The sequence below is a fragment of the Rhinoderma darwinii genome, chromosome 3, assembly GCF_050947455.1.
Source record: "Rhinoderma darwinii isolate aRhiDar2 chromosome 3, aRhiDar2.hap1, whole genome shotgun sequence".
Classification (NCBI taxonomy): domain Eukaryota; kingdom Metazoa; phylum Chordata; class Amphibia; order Anura; family Rhinodermatidae; genus Rhinoderma; species Rhinoderma darwinii.
Genome location: NC_134689.1, coordinates 372,620,015 through 372,641,370, shown reverse-complemented (window position 1 = coordinate 372,641,370; position 21,356 = coordinate 372,620,015). Strand labels below are relative to the sequence as shown.

General features: G+C 43.6%; 1 protein-coding gene across 1 annotated transcript in view; it reads left to right on the top strand.

The window, feature by feature from the left end:
- Nucleotides 1-21,356, top strand: part of GMIP (GEM interacting protein) — an 85,277-nt gene that overhangs the window by 50,051 nt on the left and 13,870 nt on the right. Inside the window, exons 5-11 of the mRNA XM_075859510.1 lie at nucleotides 9,379-9,439; nucleotides 10,556-10,672; nucleotides 13,278-13,342; nucleotides 16,095-16,205; nucleotides 17,022-17,102; nucleotides 18,372-18,542; nucleotides 19,454-19,591. Coding sequence (XP_075715625.1) covers nucleotides 9,379-9,439; nucleotides 10,556-10,672; nucleotides 13,278-13,342; nucleotides 16,095-16,205; nucleotides 17,022-17,102; nucleotides 18,372-18,542; nucleotides 19,454-19,591 — 744 coding nt within the window. The remainder of the gene's footprint in view (nucleotides 1-9,378; nucleotides 9,440-10,555; nucleotides 10,673-13,277; nucleotides 13,343-16,094; nucleotides 16,206-17,021; nucleotides 17,103-18,371; nucleotides 18,543-19,453; nucleotides 19,592-21,356) is intronic.

The window sequence follows — 21,356 nt, the reverse complement described above, 5'->3', positions numbered from 1 at the left end:
TAAACATTTGCATGGAAAAAGAGATAAACAATACCAAAGACCCTCTAATGGAGATAGAATACCTTATAGAATCAACCTGTAGGTCACTGGCAAAAACTAGAAACTGTCAACTTATATTTGTGACAGAAAGAAACCACAGTTTCCGAGCAACTCACGATAAGTATCAGCCAAAAAGTCCATGATCCATCTTCAGGTGGGTAGAGATGGTTCCTTGGAAGAAGACTTCTTTGTTTTTGGAGACTTTGGCTTACGCACAACAGTTCAAGGTGTGAATTTCGGGAGAGATGGTAAAGGGTCCCATGTCTTGAATCGGCATCCATGATTCCACTTCTACAAGCACCATTCCCAATATCGGCCATATCCCTTCTAGATCAGATGGAGCATGGACTGTCATTCTTCTTACTTCATGTAGGATGGCAAGGCCAAATGGAAAGAGCCAGGAATATTGAATATTGCGGGAACGTAAAGTCTCTAGTAACGGCTTCAATTGGCACCACTTAGCTAGAGTCGTAGGAGCCAAATCTTGGTAGAATGAAAGCTCTGCGTCCTGGTAAAGAAACAAGCGCCTCTCTCTTGTTGCTGAGAGCATAGCTGCTGTGTCCACATATGAGAATAGGCCACATATAATATCGCGGGTTGCTTGTTCAGTTTGGGCCTCGGGCGTAGTGCTCTGTGAACCCGTTCCATGGTGACTGTTGCCGCACTATCTGGGCCTATTAGGTCAGAGAACATGATTACCTTCTGTAGTGCTTTCGACGCCCATGTCTCTGGTAAGCCTTTAATACGTACATTTCGCCTCCTACTTTTATTTTCCTGATCCTCAATCAGGGTAAGGGCCCTGTTGATATGTACTGTCTATTGAGAGACTGTAGATGCAAGCACTTCAGAATGTTCCACTAAGCTAGTGCAGGTCAACTCCAGCTCCTCCACTTTACGGCCAATCTGCTGAACCTCTATCTTGATGTCAGCTACCTCGGTCATCACTGGACGCAGTGCTTGTATTAGAGCTTTACGAAGAAAGCCTTTAGAGATCGGTGCAGGTGCGGCCTTGGCCTGTTCCCCGTCAGTCACGCTATCGAGGTCTGACTCTGCCGTTTCTGCTGCTGCGGCCGCCTCCATCACCATCTTGAAGGATCTCGCGGGTGAAGGAGCGTTTATTTTCTTCCAGTATTTAGGGAGAACCAATTGATTTTTCCCCGGCCTGGGGGTGTCTGGCGGATCACTGAACTTCTCCTTGGTGGACTTGACCATTACAATGCTTTGAAGGGTGCTATAAAAGCAGTCCGATTGCAGCTAGTGAAGGAGCCACAGGCTTAAAGAGTACCTTTTACCTGCCCATACATGTGCAGCTAAGTGCACCATGTAATAGGCAGGGCTGTACGAATCCTGGGGCACTTTAAATTGTTTTACTATCCTCCTTCGTTATTTAGATATCGGTGCCGTTAAAATTGGCAAGGGGGCGTGTTACTATCGCTGTGACATTGTCCAATCAGTTACGGACAGTGTCACAGCAAGAGCATGGGTAAAGGAGAGCTCCGCCACCACTGAACAGAAGAGGAGAAGAAGAATGTGAATTCTTCTTCTTTTGTTCCATGGCGGCAAGAGTATCGTCAGCAGCGGTGTCGGAGCTGTGCACGCTTGCACGAGAACGCGCACGCTCTCGCTCTTAAGCTCTTGGCAGACAAGGACGACAAGACTGCGTGATCTCTCGGTATAGCTGCTCTACTATTAGGGTATGTTCGCACGGCTTATTTTCTGCCATTTTTAGGGCCGTAAATGCCCAGAAAAATGGCTAAAAATACGGAGGCTAAACGCCTCCAAACATCTGCCAATTGATTTCAATGGGAAAAACGGCATATCGTTCCCACGGGGCGTTTTTTACTTGTGCATGTCACTTTTTGAGCCATTTTTGGAGCCATTTTTCATTGGGTCAATAGAAAAACAGCTCCAAAAACTGCCGTAAAAAACGCTTGATGCATAAAAAACTGGAAATTAGAGGCTGTTTTCCCTCAAACGGCTCCGTATTTTACAGCCATTTTTTGTTAAGCGTGTGAACATACCCTTGTATTCAACTGTATCTGTGTCCTGAAGATGCAGATACAGTTTAAACCGGAAAAGAAAATTAAAAAAACTGAAAAGTGCAAAATGACATCAGTTAATTGCGCTGAATTCCGGTTTAGTTTTTTTTTCGATTAATTTCCCAGCCCTAGCCTTTGCTCAACTTATGGATCCCTGTCGTTCCAGTGCCGCCGCTTCCGTTCCTCCCCGCCGCTGTGTATTGTCATCGCTGCAGCCAATCACTGGCCTCCGTGATCTCGTGGGTAGTCAACACACAGCGGCAAGAAAGAACAGGAGCGGCGGTGCTGGAATGACGGGGATGCGTGAGCAATGGCTATTTTTTATTTTTTTTTTTTGCATCCATGGACAATTTTTTAAATAACTCGGGTAACCCCTTTAACCCCTTCCCGCTGTGGCCACTTTTGACCTTCCTGACAGAGCCTTATTTTTCAAATTTGACATGTGTTCTGACAGTTCATGTGGTTATAACTTTGGAATGCTTTTACCTATCCAAGCGATTCTGAGATTGTTTTCTCGTGACATATTGGACTTTATGTTAGTGAAAAAAATGTAGTCGATAAATTCAATATTTATTTGTGAGAAACATCAAAATTTAGAGAAAATGTACAAGTAATTAGCATTTTTCTGAATTTAAATGTATCTGCTTGTAAAATTTATAGTAATACTACACAAAATAGTTACTAGTTAACATTTCCCACATGTCTACTTTATGTTTGCATCATTTTTTGAACATCCTTTTATTTTTCTAGGACGTTACAAGCAGGGCCGGCTCCAGGTATATGTGGGCCCTTGGGCGACACAGACTTAGTGGGCCCCTTTGCAGGGGAACTCACAGCGGCAGTAAAATGCCGAAAAACTTCACTTTGTGCCCCCATATAGAGGTTAGGCCCTGTTTATGCCCCCATATAGAAGTTAAGCCCCCAGTTTGTACCCCCATAAATTTAGTGCCCTCAGTAGGTAGTGCCACACAGCCCCCTCCTACCAGGTAGTGCCACACAGCTCCTGACGTCACTGTCTATATATGGATAGTGTTGTCAGGGGCAACCCCAGATCCAGAGTCCCGGGTAGAGCCCTACTAGCACTCTGCCTGGGAGTGGCGTAGCTAAAGGCTCATGAGCCCTAGTGCAAGAATTCAGCTTAGGCCCCCCTCCCCCTCCCCAACACCACCAGACCCCTGCGCACACCTATGCCCAGCTGCCTTGCCCGACAGACCCCATGAATGCCCCCACAGTACAATGCCCCCATAGCTGCCCCCACAGTATAATGACCCCACCATAACTGCCCCCCACACACAGTATAATGCTCCCCATAGCTGCCCCCACACAGTATAATGCCCCCCATAGCTGCTCCCACAGTATAAATCCACCACAGTATAATTCCCCCCATAGCTGCCCCCCACACAGTATAATGCCCCATGGCTAACCACCACAGTATAATGCTCCCCATAGCTGCCCCCCACACAGTATAATGCTCCCCGTAGCTGCCCTCCACACAGTATAATGCCCCCATAGCTGACCACCACAGTATAATGCCCCCATAGTTGCCTCATACCGTATAATGTCCCCCATAGCTGCACCATACAGTATAATTCCCCCATAGCTGTCCCATACAGTATAATGCCCCCCATAGCTGCACCATACATTATAATGCCCCCCTTAGCTGCGCCATACAGTATAATGCCCCCCATAGCTGCACCATACAGTATAATGCCCCCCATAGCTGCACCATACAGTATAATGCCCCCATAGCTGCACCACACAGTATAATGCCCCATAGCATAATGCCCCCCATAGCTGCACCATACAGTATAATGTCCCCCATAGCTGTCCCATACAGTATAATGATCTCCATACAGTATAATGCCCCCATACAGTATAATGCCCCATGCAGTATAATGCCCCTCATAGCTGTCCCATACAGTATAATGCCCCCTCAGAAGCTACAATAGGACCCCCCTCCCATACCTAGTATAATGCCCCCATATATAGCTAATAGAAAAATAATAACATAAATACTTACCTACCCCCGTTCCCACGACGTGTGGAGGATCCTTCTCCTCCTCTGCACTGTGCTGTGAGTGACTCGTCGCGGACAGGCGCGATGTAGTGACGTCACTACATCGCGCCTGCCTGTGCCGAGCTGCTCACGGCACAGTGAATGCTGGAGCGAGTCTCCAGCATTCAACCCAACTGAATCTGCGTCCTGCGGACGCAGGCTCAGTTGGAGGCAGGACCAGCACAGTCAGGCTGGGACACTGCTCTGGTCCTGGCATCGCTGTCCATATTTACTGAGACGGAGTCCCGGAGCAGAGCTGCTAGTACTCTGCCTGGAACTCCTCTCCTTCTTACATCATTGTCCATATATGGACAGTGATGCCTTAACGATGGCAGCGTCAGCACCCGGCGGCCGATTGGGCCCCCCCAAGTGGAGTGGGCCCCAGCACATTCTCGGGTTTGCCGGGTGCTGATGCTGGCAGTGGTTACAAGGCTTAGAACTTTAGCAGCAATTTCTCACATTTTCAAGAAAACGTCAAAAGGCTATTTTTTCATGGACCAGTTCAGTTCTGAAGTGATTTTGAGGTCCCTATATATTGGAAATCACCCATAAATCACCCTATTTTAAAAACTTCACCCCTCAAAGTATTCAAAACAGCATTTAGAACGTTTCTTAACCCTTTAGGCGTTTCACAAGAGTTAAAGCAATTTAGAGGTGAAATTCACAAATTTCATTTATTTGCAGAAATTCATATGTAATTTTCTTTTTCTGTAACACAGAAGGTTTTACAAGAGAAACGCAACTTAATATTTATTGCCCAGATTCTGCAGTGTTTAGAAATATCCCACATGTGTCCCTAATGTGCTAATGGACTGAAGCAGCGCCCTCAGAAGCAAAGGAGCACCTAGTGGATTTTGGGGCCTTCTTTTTATTAGATTATATTTTAGGCACCATGTCAGGTTTGAAGAGGTCTTGTGATGCCAAAACAAAGGAAACACCCCAAAAAATAACCCATTTTGTAAACTACACCCCACAAGGAATTTATCTAGGGGTGAAGTGAGCATTTTGAACCCACGGGTGTTTCATAGAGTTTATTAGAATTTGGACGTGAAAATAATTATTTTTTTACATTTTCCAATAAGATGTTGTTTTAGCTAAAAAAAAAATCAATTTCCACAAGGAATAAAGAAGAAAATGACCCCCAACGTTTGTAAAGCAATTTCTCCAGAGTATATAAATACCCCATATGTTATCATAAACTGCTGTTTGGGCACACGGCAAGGCTTAGAAGAGAAGGAGTGCCAATTGGCTTTTGGAGCACAGATTTTGCTGGATTGGTTTTTCTGCACCATGTCGCATTTGCAAAGCCCCTGAGGTACCAGTACTGTGGAAACTACCCAAAAGTGACTCCATTATGGAAACTACACTCTCTGAGGAATTCATCTATGGGTGTAGTGAGCATTTTGACCCCATAGGTGTTTCATAGTTTTTATTAGAATTGGGCAGTGAAAATAAAAAAATATTTTTTTTTTCAATGCAATGTAGCTTTAGTTTAAAATTCTTCATTTTCTCAAGAAATAAAGGAAAAAAAGAACGCCAACATATGTAAAGCAACTTCTCCAGAGTACGGAAATACCTCATATGTGGTCATAAACTGCTGTTTGGGCACACGGCAGAGCTTGGAAGGGAAGGCACACTATTTGGCCTTTGGAGCGCAGATTTTGCTGGATTGGTTTCTTGGCACCATGTCTCGTTTGCAAAGCCCCTGTGGGACCAAAACAGTGGTAACTCCAAAAGTGACTCCATTTGGGAAACGACACACTTTGAGGAATTTATCTAGGGGTGTAGTGAGCATTTTTACCCCACAGGTGTTTCATAGAATTTATTAGAATTGGGCAGTGAAAATAAAAATCATAAACTGCTGTTTGGGCACACAGTAGGGCTCAGAAGGGAAGGAGCGGCATTTGGCTTTGGAGTGCAGATTTTGCTGGATTGGTTTCTGGGCGCTATGTCGCATTTGCCAAGCCCCTGTGGGACCAAAACACTGGAAACCCCCCAGAAGTGACCCCATTTTGGAAACGACACTCCTCAAGGTATTCACTTAGGGGTGTAGTGAGCATGTTAACCCTGCAGGTGTTTTGCAGAAATTAGTGTGCACTCGATGTTGCAGTGTGAAAATGGGAACTTTTCCATAGATATGCCAATATGTGGTGCCCAGCTTGTGCCACCATAACAAGACAGCTCTCTAATTATTATGCAGTGTTTCCCGGTTTTAGAAACATCCTACATGTGGCCCTAATCTTTTGCCTGAATGATCGACAGGCCTCAGCAGTGAAAGAGTACCACGCGAAATGGAGGCCTAATTTGGCAACTTATAAAGTATTAGTTCACAATTGCAGAGGCTCAGATGTGAAATAATAAAAGAACCCCGTGAGAAGTGACCCCATTTTTTAAACTACACCCCTCAAGGCATTTATTAAGGGGTGTAGTGAGCATTTTCACCTCACAGGTCTTTTCCATAAATGATTGCGCTGCATATGGTGCAAAGTAAAAATGTAAATTTTTCCCAAATATGCCATTTCAGTGGCAATTATGTCGTGCCCAGCTTGTGCCACTGGAGACACACACCCCAAAAATAGTTAAAAGGGTTCTCCCTGGTTTGGCGATGCCATATATGTGGAAGTAAACTGCTATTTGGGCAGGCTGTAATGTTCAGAAGGGAGAGATCATCATTTTTTTGAGGGTGGATTTTGCTTGGTAGTAGTTTTGTTTGGAGTTTCTCTTGTATTTTAGTTTATAATGTGGGGGCACATGTGAGCTGTGCGGAGTATATCAGGGGCATAGTCAGGTGGTGTAATAATGGGGTAAAATAAGCCATAGATGTGTGTTACGCTGTGACACAATCCTTCATGCACAGGCGAGTGTCGCACTGATAAATGGTTGTTTCTTATCCCCTTTTGGTCCATACTCCCCACCTTTGCAGTTTTGGGAATTATGCTGGGAAAGTGTTGTCCTGGTATAACACGGGCACCCTCGCTTCCAGCAGATATGTTTGGGCCTTCCCCTTCCTGGTTCCCTAATTTTAGTGCCTTGATAAATCGCCTCTTGAAACAGAAGAAATGTTCAATAGCCACTGGCAAAAAACGCTGCGAAAATTGGTGTGCAGACAGAGGAAAATCTGCCTCAAAATTCCAAACAGAATTTTGAGGCAGATTTTCCTCCTGCAAAAAACTCTGTGTGAACCCAGCCTAAGGCTATGTTCACACGGGGTCTTTTGCCGAGTTTTTTGACGCGGAAACCGCGTCGCAAAACTCGGCAGAAACGGCCCGAGAACGCCTCCCATTGATTTCAATGGGAGGCGTCGGCGTCTTTTTCCCGCGATTAGTAAAACTGTCTCGCGGGAAAAAGAAGCGACATGCCCTATCTTCGGGCGCTTCCGCGTCCGACCTCCCATTGACTTCAATGGGAGGCAGGAGAAAGCGTGTTTTATGCCCGCGGCGCTCAATGGCCGCGGGCGAAAAACGGCGCGATAATTGCTATTCACACGGAGTATTTTGGGGGAGGAATATCTGCCTCAAAATTCCGTTTGGAGCTTTGAGGCAGATATTCCTCCCCCAAAATACTCCGTGTGAACATAGCCTTAGGCTATGTTCACACTGAGTATTTTGGGGGAGGAATATCTGCCTCAAAATTCCGTTTGGAACTTTGAGGCAGATATTCCTCTCCCTGCACGCCGATTTCCGCGGCGATTATCGCGCCGTTTTTCGCCCGCGGCCATTGAGCGCCGCGGGCATAAAACAGCGAGAAGTACGCTTTCTCCTGCCTCCCATTGAAGTCAATGGGAGGTCAGAGGCGGAAGCGCCCGAAGATAGGGCATGTCGCTTCTTTTTCCTGCGAGGCAGTTTTACTGCTCGCGGGAAAAAGACGCCGACGCCTCCCATTGAAATCAATGGGAGGCGTTCTCGGGCCATTTCTGCCGAGTTTTGCGACGCGGTTTCCGCGTCAAAAAACTCGGCAAAATACCCCGTGTGAACATAGCCTTAGATGTTCATACACCCAGGCTCAGATGTGTTTTCCACTGGCAGATATAAAGGAGAGAGGTTACATTTTATAGATTATATAATGGGCAAAAGGGGCCTCCACTAACCTGTTCCCATCCATCACTCAGGGTCAGTCTAAGGCCTCATGCACACGACCGTGTTTTTGCGTCTGCAATTCCCCCGCAAATCCACGGGAGAATTGCGGACCCATTAATTTCTATGGGCCCATACACACTATCCGTGTTTTCACGGGTCTCCGCATGTCCGCACATCCGTGCCGCAGAAACTCAGGACATGTCTTATTACGGGCCGCAAATTTGATGCGGACATGCCAATAGAAGTCAATGGGCCCGTGGAAATTGCGGATACACCTCCGTGTGTCATCCGCAGTTTGCGTATTTGCGGAAGTGTTGCTAGGCGACGAGCGGGAATGAGTTCTGTCGTCATCCTTTTTTACCTAGGCTTTTTTTTTTTCATCCGCATTTTGCGGATTACATACGGATGAACTGCGGATGACATTTCACGGAACACGGTCATGGAATTTGCGGACCAGAAAAACACTACGGTCGTGTGCATGAGGCCTAAACTTCATTGGTGGGTGATCTGGAGCTTACATCATTAGTTGTGGAATTATTTAGGTACCTTTTTGGGTTCACTGTATGGAACTGTTATGTAGGCAGTGTATGGCATTTTTATGTGAATAATTATGTTATACAGAACTGTACATTGTAAGGTGTAGTCCTTTCAAAACAGTGGTCTACCCACCCCATATGTTTTTCCCAGGGGTTTCCTCAGACCTTGATCCAGCCCAGCCATCTGCAAACCCCATCTGAACTATGGTGTGTAAACCTGGGATTTCTAAAAGTTTACGAAAGACTGGCCTGAATGCAATCTGTCTGAATCAAGGGTGTACATCCCATAGAGGCAGAACAGGCAACTGCTATGGGGACCTCCAAAGGAACAGAATTGTAAGAAAACAAATGGGTGGCAATTGGCCCAAGAGACATGTAGGGGGTGACAAACACCAGATTGTCCTAGATGACAAAATTCAGCACTATGATGGGGACGGGGAGGCATTTTGCTCTGGGGTACTCTCTCTTCTCGTCTGAAGAATAATATTCATGTAAGAAGCTACTAACTGGTGAATACCAAGGACACAAATGTGTAGCTACAACTATTCTTGATAAAGTGTTTTCCAAATAAATATTACATTGAGATTATATGACATTTATCTTATCAATGTCCATTTACTATTCTCTCATAGATCAGCACTCCTCTGGAAATAAATCGTACAGCAAATGACAAGGATGGGACACCTTTATCTAGTAAGTACCGACTAAAGTTTGCCTTTCAGTATTCAGAACATTATCCCACACCTGTAATAAGCACAAGGAATGTTTTCATGGACTCTCCCGATATTACTTGATATGCAAGTACCTGTCCTGGTCTCCATACATCCCTTCTTTCATCACTCATCTCTTTCCTATGTCCTGTTGTCACGATCCGTGGGTATGTGGACCCACTAGGCCGCACTGCCGTAGCGGAGTAGCAGATGGCCAAACAACAGTCCTAGTACAAAAGTACCTTTATTAGTCCAGACAGTAATGGAGGCTCGGCACAGATGAACTTATAGACACCAGACGTGGTATATATAAGCAGGCGTGACCAGTGGCACAACACGACTCCAACAGGTTAAGGCACATCACGTTTTTGCCCTATGTTTAGCGTGTATGTCGGGAAAGCTCTTGACGTAGACGCGAAACATGTCCATAGGGGTCCATTAAGTGTATCCTTTTGGCTTCTGTCAGGCTCCTATAAGTGATAGACTACAATATTCCATCCTCCCAGATCCCGTAAAACGTATAGTGCACTGTATACGTTTTTGGTTTTAACATGGAAGCCTATGGGTGACGTGCTACTGTATGGCATACCTCACAGGCATCTGTTTATCGTATCCGTCATGGGCTTTTTAATAGCCTTTAATGACAAACACGGATACCATATGTTAAATGACTGCTCAATAGTGTCATCCCTCACCGATAGACTATAATGGTATCCGTTTAACATATATGTCATGAACTCTCACGACCCCAGTTCATGACGTATACTTTTAACGGATACCATTAAAGGCTATGTACCGATCAATCTTTATACACCTATTCTATTTTTAAAGGAATACTCCAGGCAAAACGGACAGGCTGTGTTATACTTAGTGCAACAAGGTCTCAAGACAGGACTTCTCTGTTTGGTGTTCTTTGAATCCCTGTGTCATACACCTCCCCCTCAGACCCTGCATTAGGCATAGCAAAGTCTATCAGTTTTGTCTGGAGTGTTCCTTTAAACCCCAGTTACCAGTTCACATTGTACTACATCGTTTTGCTAACGTTAAAACACTATTATTTACACCCCCTAATTCATGTCTGTTTTGTCTCTTTTTGCAGATGATGAAATTCTCATATGTAATGAGGGAGGAGTGGAATCTGCTCTCAACTATGCCAAACGCTGGTGTAAATATGTGCGGGAAGTGTTGGGGTACATTGAGAAGAAACTCAGCTATGGTATATATAATGTAACTGCTGAAAACAGCTTTTTTGGATTAGCAGATTTTTTACACTAAAATTATTATTTGTTAATCTAGAATTCTACGTATATTTTGTGTGTTTAGAGAAGTAAAATAATATTTGGGTTACTTGCACTCAACCGAACCCTAGATATGTCTGGCTCTACCACCATGTCTCTAAAGGTGCAGCCTTCTATGTTGTGGTGGGTTTTATTCAGAAACAATGTCATGTGGTCAAGTTCCTTTATTTTTTAATTTAGGAGAATGGATTAATGAGACAATGACTGTGGAAGAAGCTTATTTCCACCACTAAGAGTAAAAGCCCTTTTATACTTCCAATTATCGAGCAGTTCCCGATATTTTCCCTGTGTAAACAGGGCAACGATCAGCCGATGAACGAGCAAACGCTTGTTCACCGGCTGATTGCATCATTTTAAATGCATAAACTTTTATCGTTGTCGGCAGCACGTCTCCCTGTGTAAACAGGGAGATGTGCTGCCGATGCGATAGAAGTGAATGGGGACAAGCGATCGGAGTAACGTCCCCGTACTAGTTCCTTGTGAAAGGACCAAACGAGCGCCGATCAACAAGACCGCTCGTTTACCCAGCCCACGTCGGGCCATGTAACACTACCTTAAGGCTCTGTTTAGATCTCTCATGACACTCCTATTATTCTATGCTAAAAAAAACTATACTCCTGCACTGGAAACATCCTAAGGTCCCTACGTTGTCAGCATGGATTACGTTGGCTAATTCTACTTTGCTGCTTCTTATACTCAATTATGAAGCATGTGGATTCCCTGATACATCTTTGAAAGTGTGGAGCTCTTGGATAGCCGACCCTCATACTAGCTCATAACTTGACATTAATTGAGTTGATTGGGCCTGGAATTTACTGATGTCTATCTCTGGTCCCCCATTCCTCCACTAAACTTTTCCCTTGACTGGACCTCACCAGATATTATTTTACATTTTCTTCCGATAAGGAAAGGCTGTTTGTTAAGGTTTTGTTTTGTTAGCTAATATATACGCATATTGATTTGTGAGGAAATGTATCTGTATGTTTTTTTGTTAAGAATTGACCATATATGCTTGGTACTATTGTATTACTTGATGCATGCAACATTATGTAAAGGATCTGCCAGGCACAGCTTCGGGGTTAACGCCCATAGATAATCAGTCTGCACCTGCTTCTATGTCTGTAAAACTGACTCCATCTTCCACCACTCAGGGTGGCAGGCTTAGGAGTGGGAGAACCTATCACAGCCTGGCCAGACGGAGCTAGCTCCCGCCCTCTGTCTATTTATACCTGCCTTTCCTGTTCCTCCTTTGCTTGTGATTCTTTTCGTTTGGTTTCCTGGCCCTGCTGCAGCGTCTTGTACTATTGTCCTTGCTTCATATTGACCCCGACTTGCTGACTACTCTCCTGCTCTGCGTTTGGTACCGCGTACACTCCTGGTTTGACTCGGCTTGTTTACTTCTCTTGTTGCTCACGGTGTTGCCGTGGGCAACTGCCCCTTTCTCCCCCTAGCTCTGTGTACCCTTGTCTGTTTGTCTGTCGTGCACTTATTGAGCGTAGGGACTGTCGCCCAGTTGTACCCCGTCGCCTAGGGCGGGTCGTTGCAAGTAGGCAGGGACTGAGTGGCGGGTAGATTAGGGCTCACTTGTCTGTCTCCCCACCCCCCGTCATTACACATTATTTATACTTTTTTTTTATTTGTACCGCTGTTTGCTAGGAGGTCTTAATAAAATTACCTTTAAAAAAAATGAGTAAGGCTCTGTTCACATATGTGTGATGACTTCCATTATTAATAGTCATATTACGGATCACAATGGCACCTGACAGATTCCATTCACTTATAATGGGGTCTACTAGGGTCCCGGTGTGGTTTCCGTCATTGCATGCTGCACTATTTTTGTCAGTAAATCTGACAGAAATGCCAATAGAGCCACCTAAACTAATGTGGACATAGTCTCAAGGTTGCCCAGACAAAAAAGAAGACCTTCTTAGACCATTAGTGGCATCTTTGAACACAAGAAAGGACCAAAGTCAGTAATAGTTTTGTGCGAGATTTGGTTAAATCGGTCGTGTGCGTTTTACTATTAGCTTTTGTTAGAATAGTCTGCCAAAAAAAAGCTGATCACAAGTTGTCCTGCTGCTGGAACTGAGAATGATCAGCTGTAATCCGCGGGTGAACCTGGCAGCAAATACTCCATTTTCCTGCAGCACCACCACAGGAGCAAATAAGTATAACACAGTTCCCATTCAAATCAATGGGATGTTCATGTCAAGCGTAGATGTGCTGGGTTCTCCAGAGTAAGACATGCTCTTTATTGCCACTGTCTGCTCTGGCTAACTGATGGAGGATATTAACACAGAATGCCCTAATATAATATTTTAAATTTTTTAGCTTTAGGTTGTAGGCTGAATTGTAACACTTGATATTGATTATGTCTTTTCGGTTTGGTTCAATGTGCTCATAGAAGGTGGACAGACACCTACACCTCTGAGACATTGTAGTAAACTCTGTAATTTTACATTGTTTTACAAAGTACTGATATGTGAGATATTTTCTCTTCAACTCAGTTATTCTTTTTTGCAGAGTCTGAATTTGCTAAGAACACCATCCGATTGTGTGAGTCTGCAAGAAGTAGCCTTAACCAACAGGTAAGTTCCTTATGTAGTACCCAGTGGATAATAGGAAGCATCAATTCTACTTAGTTAAGGCTTCATGCACACGACCGTAAAAACACCCGTTATTCCGGGTCGTAATTACGACCCACAATAACGGGCCCATAGACTTCTGTTAGCCACGGGTACCTTCCCGTTTTCTCACGGGAAGGTGCCCGTGCCGTTAAAAAAAATAGAACATGTTCTATTTTTTTATTTTACGGGCCGTGCTGCTATACTTTATAATGGGAGCACGGCTCGCAAAAGCGGCCGGCTGCCCGTGGCCCGAGTCGTAATTACGAGCACGTCCTACAGTTATGTGATACTCTTTTCCATCTGCCCATTAGCAAGGAGAGGGACAGATAAAACAAAGTAACACATGACTGCAGGATCAGACTACACAGGGTTCATTTGTAGTCTGTAACCATAGAGACACAGAGGTCTGTATAGGAACTGTAAACACAAAACGTTAGAAAATGTTTAAATAAGACTATTTACAAATATTTATAGATTAATTAGATCAATAAACATGGGGTTATCCTTTAAACTTGTAGGTTTGGATTGTCATGGTTTACAAATCTCAATATATGGAAGCTTTAGTAAGTTGTTGAATATTAAAGGGAATTTCTCCCTTAAATGGAACAAAAAGACAAATTATATAAAGACTGTATGGAGCAGAGTTGAATTTGTAATTTAAATGTTTCAAAAATTAATAGTTTATTTGAATATATGAAACATTGTACCATATCTTATGAGCGGGAAGGAGCATTTTCCTTAATTTCCTGCAGCCTGTAACTTCCCTTTCGTTGCCTGCAAGCTCTCTGTAAATGTTCAAAAACATTCCTAGTTCCCTATAAATCGGTATAGTGTAAAACAGTAAATACTAGAGAGGAGGGAGATGTCGCTGCTGTACTCTATATCTCCCTCAATGTCGGTGTAAGACTGCAGGCTGTGATATAGTAAGGAAAGTAGCATGGAGGGGAATATCTTTTTGTACATGCCTGTTTCTCAGTGAATATCCTATTAGCAAAAAATATAAAAATGCTTGAAACCGCCCTCTGTGAGTCAGAACGGAGAGCCACTCTGAATAAGCAACTCCCGTTTTAGCGGTCTTGAGCTGTCCTTGTATTACAAGGGCAGCCATTCATCGGAATCACCAACATGTAATATTACGTTTCCCCTGCAGCGGCCGGCGCAGATAAATGCCTGGCTGGCCAGGGTTTCCCGAACAAGATCGGCTGTTTGCCGGTGGTGCCAGGAGCCAAACCCATGGGGAAAAGATAATCGTCACAAGGGGTGGCATTCTGAAAGGAGTTGTCTCTGATGTGACAAACCCTTTAAGCTCCCTGGACAACATTTCCATGACTTTTGGATAAGGGATTGGGACTTTACTCCAACTAAAAACAACCCAAACCACATAGACTATGTATTAAATATACAAAACACTTTATTTGGGTGTGAAAATGGTCACAGCTTTATTTAAAGGGGTTTTCCACTACCGAACAACTGATGACCTATCCACCGGTTCCTGACACCTGGACCCTGCACTGATCAGCTGTCATGGCACAGTATGCAGTGTACAGAGCTGGAAGCAGTTGGTTCTGCACACTGCATAGCGGCCGTGCTGCAGTACTGAAGCTCTGCTCCTATTCACTTGAATAGGAGCAGAGCTGCAGTACTGCAGCTGGGCCGCTATTCCGTGACCAGAGCCAACTGCTTCCAGCATGGATTTCCGGGGCCCAGAGGCAGCCGGAGCAGCTGATCGGTGCAGGGCCCGGGTGTCGAACCCACACCGATCATACACTGATGACCTATCCTGTGGATAGGTCATCAGTTGTCTGGTAGTGGACAACCCCTTTAAATCACAAGACTAAATAATCACAGGAGTCAGGTGAAGTGCTAGGCCATTGGGATTCACAAATACTGTGTGACGTACAGCACCCGGCCAGACATCAATAAAGGGGTAGCACGCTCTGGATTGCCATTCTAGAAGAGCCATTTCCCTCAAGGGCACCAATGACCCTATCCTCACTCCTGTGCTTAACCACCCTGCCCACCCCTGAATATTGTTACCATTACCACATCCTTCAGGCTGGCCACTTCCAAAGCCTGTTCACCACCATGAAGTTTTACATCCTCTATTAGTTAAAATTAATCCTCCATAACTAACCTGCCACTTTCACCTGGCTCCTCAACCACAGAATAAAAGCTGACAGTTTATAAAATATGCCACACCACATGTAAGCCAGCTTTATGCAGGAAAATATTACATTTATTTGTACACTTAAGGAGGTAATCCGAGAGTTGTAGAAATTTTACTAAGATAGACGTAGGTGCAGGAAATTTTATTAAATAAAAAAATAAACAATTACTCGCCTGTTAATTAAACCCCCCTACCCTAGCTATGATGCTTCGTTGATCCCACCGTTCCTTGTTTATCTTCCTGCATGATAACGTGCCGTCAATCCATGTGAACGCTAAGACCAGTGATTGGTTGCAGTTGTCATGTGGCTGTATGGTACGTCATCGCAGCAGGAAAAGAAAACAAAGAAAATATTGACTTTTACTAAAAATATTTGGAAATATGTGAACAAAACAGTTACATTTGGGTAAGGAAGAGAGTAAAATCTATTTAGTTAACTTGACGCACACAATAGAAATATCCATAGTTATGAACAATGTCAGTATTTAACATGGGTCATACTCAGATAACTAAGTCATGTTTCCATGTGGTTCCTCTGTGTTACAGACATGCATGCCCCTACAAGATGTCTACCTCCTACTCTTGGACCATGAAACCCAGACTGGAAACTCAGCCCTTGATACTGTGGCTCTGCTACAGATGAAGAAGTATTGCCAAGTGAGTAGCTGCTCTTTTTACCACTTGGCTCCGCTCTTTACTGTGAAGATGATGGGCATAAGTATATTAAGAGGTTATGCTCACAAAATAGCTATGACATAATATCTTACCCATAAATTGGAAATGGGATTTACTTTACCTTCCCTTTCGGCAGTCCTTATGGCTCCATACTACAGAGAGGTAAGAACACCATATGGCACCATGATAGGAAGGTATTCTCCATTGGAGACAATGCTTCTAGAGAAGAATACTACCATAAAACAGCATCTGATGGAGCATGCCACAATTGTTTATGTTGGTTTCCATATAAATCTGACAAGAATACCTCCATATGTCTGTTTGAAATCAGAAGCATATATACAGATGTGTCCTTCTTTACCTTTACCTCATATCTCTACATATCCTTAGATGTGTGGCACGAGATGATCTGCTTTTAAAAAAAAACATGAATCTGCGATACTCTTTCACGAGATGTCTATGCTATATGTGTTTATGTGTGGTCACCCAGTGGTTGTGATGTGATTTGCAGTCTTTTACGGGTTTTGCTAGCATGTGATATTTGTATTGAATTGGTGTCATGAAAAATTAAAAGCATAGGTGAGGGTGGAAACATCTATAGGTATAGAATGGCCCCAAAGACATCTATGAATGCTATATTATGATTTTTTTTTTTGGACCTGCAGCTTGCACAGAGCTGTAATGCAGACTTTAGAGTTGAGCCCTATTTTTAAACATGTCCCACTGAAAACCTAGGGGAAAATTTTCTACAAGAGATGTCCTAAGCTTCTGTCATATAATGTCTGTTTTTTGTTCCAGCCTTTATTAGCAAAGAAGACAGAGATTGAGAAGTGGAGAAAGGAGTTTAGGGAGCAATGGCTGAGAGAACAGAAAAGAATGGTGAGTGACCGTGTCTGTTTAAAGAAACACTCCAGCATTTTTTGCTTATATAGTGCAGCATAGGCTATTATTAAAGAATAATGTAGAGGCTTCTGTGTATGCCTTGTGTATACCTGTTTTAGTTAATTTGCCATTCATGGGATGTCTGCCATCTTTGTTCTTTCCTCCTCTCTCATATGATTCCACTAATGCAGCCTACATTTCCCATCATGCCTCTGGCTTTGCATTTGGGGTAGAGACTCATCACACTGCACTTGCTCTGCTCTGAGTCATATCTAAGTGCAGTCAATGATAGATCAGTGACAAAAAACTGCTGTACCCTAACACTGCAGACTCTTAGTGTTTTCTCTGTGATACAGTTTCTACCTGTCTTCTCTGCCTCCTGCTGGTGATCATTTTTTCTTTGTCAGCTCTTACAAGCAGGATGCAGGAGAGAGCAGTGTGAAGCTGTATCTCATAGAATACACTGGACTCTGCATACAGCACTTACATATAGTATAGATGGGCAGTGTGAGTCAAGGGAGATTTATAACTCTGCAGCTACTCAATGTATGGACTCACCTATTATATCACTGCACCCCTGCTCCATTAGATAGGGCAGAGATAATCTCTTTGACAGAACTCTATGCAGAAGGAAGGGGGGGGGGCAAACAGAGGAACAAGGAGGGTGAAGTTGGGTGGGGAGTGGAGGTGTCTCAGTGCTGCCAGGAGGGATTTGATAGGTGATGATGCAATTCTGCAGTTCACAGGAAGTCAGAGACACAGGGGAAAGTGACCTTCTGTCTGCACATGAGAGCATGGTCTATTTTGGGGGTCAGACTAAGATGACATGACACAGCTGTCCTTAATGAAAGGGTTTCAAATATATAAATGCAAACTAGCTGGGAAGAAACAATTGACACTGATAGAATATGACTGGTAAGATAGCATAATATAGGCTGTGCTTTCCTACTAGTAGTATAAGGGCCAGTTCACACAGAGTTTTTTGGCGTTGACTTAGACGCGGAAACCACGTCATTATCAGCAACAAAAAACCGTGTCCCATTGATTTCATGGGGAGGCAGAGGCATTTTTTTTCAAGGGAAAAAAGCGGCATGTTCTTTCTTTCCGTGGTTCCGCCTATGACCGCTCAGTGAAATCAATGGGAGGCAGAGAAACCTTTTTCCAGACCACTCGAGTTCCATAATCACCATGTTACATGTTCACCATGTAATTAAACTGTAAACTTTAATACGTCCTGTTGTGACACATTTTTCTATTCCATTACAGTCAGATTCAGTGACCTCCTTACGTAAGGCCCGTCAGCAATATGTACAACGCTGTGAAGACCTCGAGAAGGCCAAGCAACTGAGTGCCAAGATAGAAGAAGAGCAGAGCACAGGAAATGCAAGCAAACTTCTGGAGAAACGAAGGAAGTCTCGTGAAGAGGCTCATATCAAGGTATATATATATATATATATATATATATATATATATATATATAGTATTAAAATTGACCTATTCTGAGATGAAAATCCCATAGTTGACGAATCCACAGGTCTTGCATGGTCCATCTACACTTTGGGGGTGTTGATAAAAATTTTGTGTACGTGCATCCCTTTGAAAGGATTCCCCTCTGAACATGATTCATCCTGCCCATTGTAATAACGTATTATTGCTGCAGATCAGGACTACAAGAACAGAGGCTCCTGAACAAGCTTTAATGCGTAAGAACAAGGGCGGACAGAGGTTCATTTAAAGGAATTGTCCATTTTTGGCAATCCCTATTTATTAAAGGGGTTTCCTGTTGATCAGTTGATCACAGGGTCTTCCTAGGTCTCCCAGTGTTCAGCTGTAAGTTCCAGGGAAACCTGGCAGTGATGCCACAGGAACAAATGAAGCATTACACAATACTTGTTGAAACAGACAAATATGTTGGGTACTTGGGCCCTCCTGGAAGTACTCAATAATAGTATAATGTGAAAACATGGGCCGATCAGCTGAGCTATTACACCAAACAGCATAAAAAAATATTGTGCCTTTTTGTATAATTGCCAATAAGAAAGCATTCACTGGACTCCTCATTAATAATTGATGGCCACTAATGTATCTGCCTGTACACATCAGCGCCTGTGAATCATTGGTGACGGGATGGGAGGCGAGGATAGGTGGGGAAACAGTGGGCTCATAAAAAAAAAAAGGAATCATAACTTTGAATCCGGTCTATTGTTTCTTATCACCTATTATACAAGCGGCTCAATATTTTTGTACAGATAATCGTTGGGTCTATGGCTGTACTCAGAGACATGATGTGTATGTGTGCATCTAGTTAACTATTTACGATATCTGGATACTCTCTTTTTCCATCTCAGGCACATGAGGCTGAGGTTATATACAAATCTAGTGTGACAGAAGCGAATGCCCGGAGTGATCAGCAGGAGAAAGTCCGGCAGAGAATAATATCTCACATCAGAAAACTCATTAACCAGGGGGACCAGGTGATGAAGGAGGTATGTGCCAATATACGGTCTGTGAAATGATGATGTATATACGCTGCAGGTACTGTATCTGCACAACCACCACATCCAAAAAATGGGGCAAAAACTTTTTGGAATATATAGTTTTTGCATTAGTTTCTCTTAAATTGGTGCCACAATTTTGTTTAAAAGTAACCCATTGTTATGACATGCTTATTAAAGAAAGACCAGAAGTTTAATTCCCTAATAGAGTTATACTTGTTGATACAACCATCCCAATAACCAGCCGTCAAAGTGCCAAATAGAGGGTAAAGAAGAAAGCACATTCGGATTCTGTAGAATCATATGTTCCTGTGCAAAATCTGTAGCAGGGCCCCTCACCTACCATGTGCCACTGGTGTCTTCATATCTGGCACCGGGGATCAAATGGACTGTTACCTCTGCACACAATTGAACTAAACCCATTCTCTAACAGTGGTTGTCATGGTATGCTGGGTGTTGTAGTTTTGTTGCGAAGCCACAAATTGCAGACCACTGGTGTGAAGCCTCGGTAAAATAGAACAGTTTCTTAATTGGTTAATGTTTTCCTAACCATGATACTGCAGAGCATTGCAGCCAAGATGCCCTGTGCAGGGGTGGACACTGACGACAGATCATTTACTGTGAGGTATACATAGCGCACCTTCCTTATGGCACTTTGAAAATTTGCTTACCGTCATGTTCGTTTTTCATGTGGAATATCATTAGTACAGCACATTAAGAAGAGTAGGAGGCAGTTTTGTCCAACTGGTAGTGGGTCAATGCTTAGAGCAATAATTCCCAACCTTTTTACCTTTGGAGGCATCCCGTTAAAAGATTTCCGCTCCTGGGGAACTCCTACAACTACTTCATTCCTATGTAATATGGACAGTTCATACAGTTGCTGCCTCCTGAAAAACCCCTAACCAGGTACCGAGGAACACTGGGATTCCCTGGTTGGCAAACACTGGCTTACAGGGAAATTGATGGTTACCAGTGATTTTCTTTCCGTAACTAACAAATCTGAAGATCTGCAGGGTTAAATGTCCAAAGCCTTATTTTATGCTAGTTCAATCATTTTTTATGAAGGTAGCATTGAAAATAAACCATACAATTGCAATCGTGCAGCAACATCAAGTAGGACAGAACTACATAGGTGCAAGACATTGGCCCACGTTTATTCATTATGGCGTATTTTGCACCAATGAAATTGGAGAGGACATTTGGCGAGAATCAGGCCAAATTTATCAAAGGGTGCACGCAATAGAGTGTGCCATCAGGTTCCGCTTTACATACTGTTTTAGGGGTCAAAATGCACATAGGCATCCTGCACTCGGGCTCTGTTCATACTACCATCATGGCTTCCGTTGTTAATGGAGCCACGACTGGTATGACAGATCTGTTTTCAAACATGTCCCATTTATTTACAGTGAGATCCAGATGATGCATTGAATATTTAGTATGTTCCATATGGTGGTAAATATCTACTGTAGACTGATACGTATTACTGCGTCTATGTGCGCATCTCATACAATACTTATGTACATGAGTTGTCACCAGCCTCCTCCTCCTCCTCCTCCTTATACTGTATAGTGACAGCTAAGGGGACATTATACTGTATGGGGGCACTTGCTGAGGGGCATTATACTGTATAGTGGCAGCTAACGGGGCATTATACTATATGGGGCACCTGCTGAGGGGGCATTATACTATATGGGGCACCTGCTGAAAGGGCATTATATCGTATGGTGGCAGCTAAGGGGGCATTATACTGTATGGG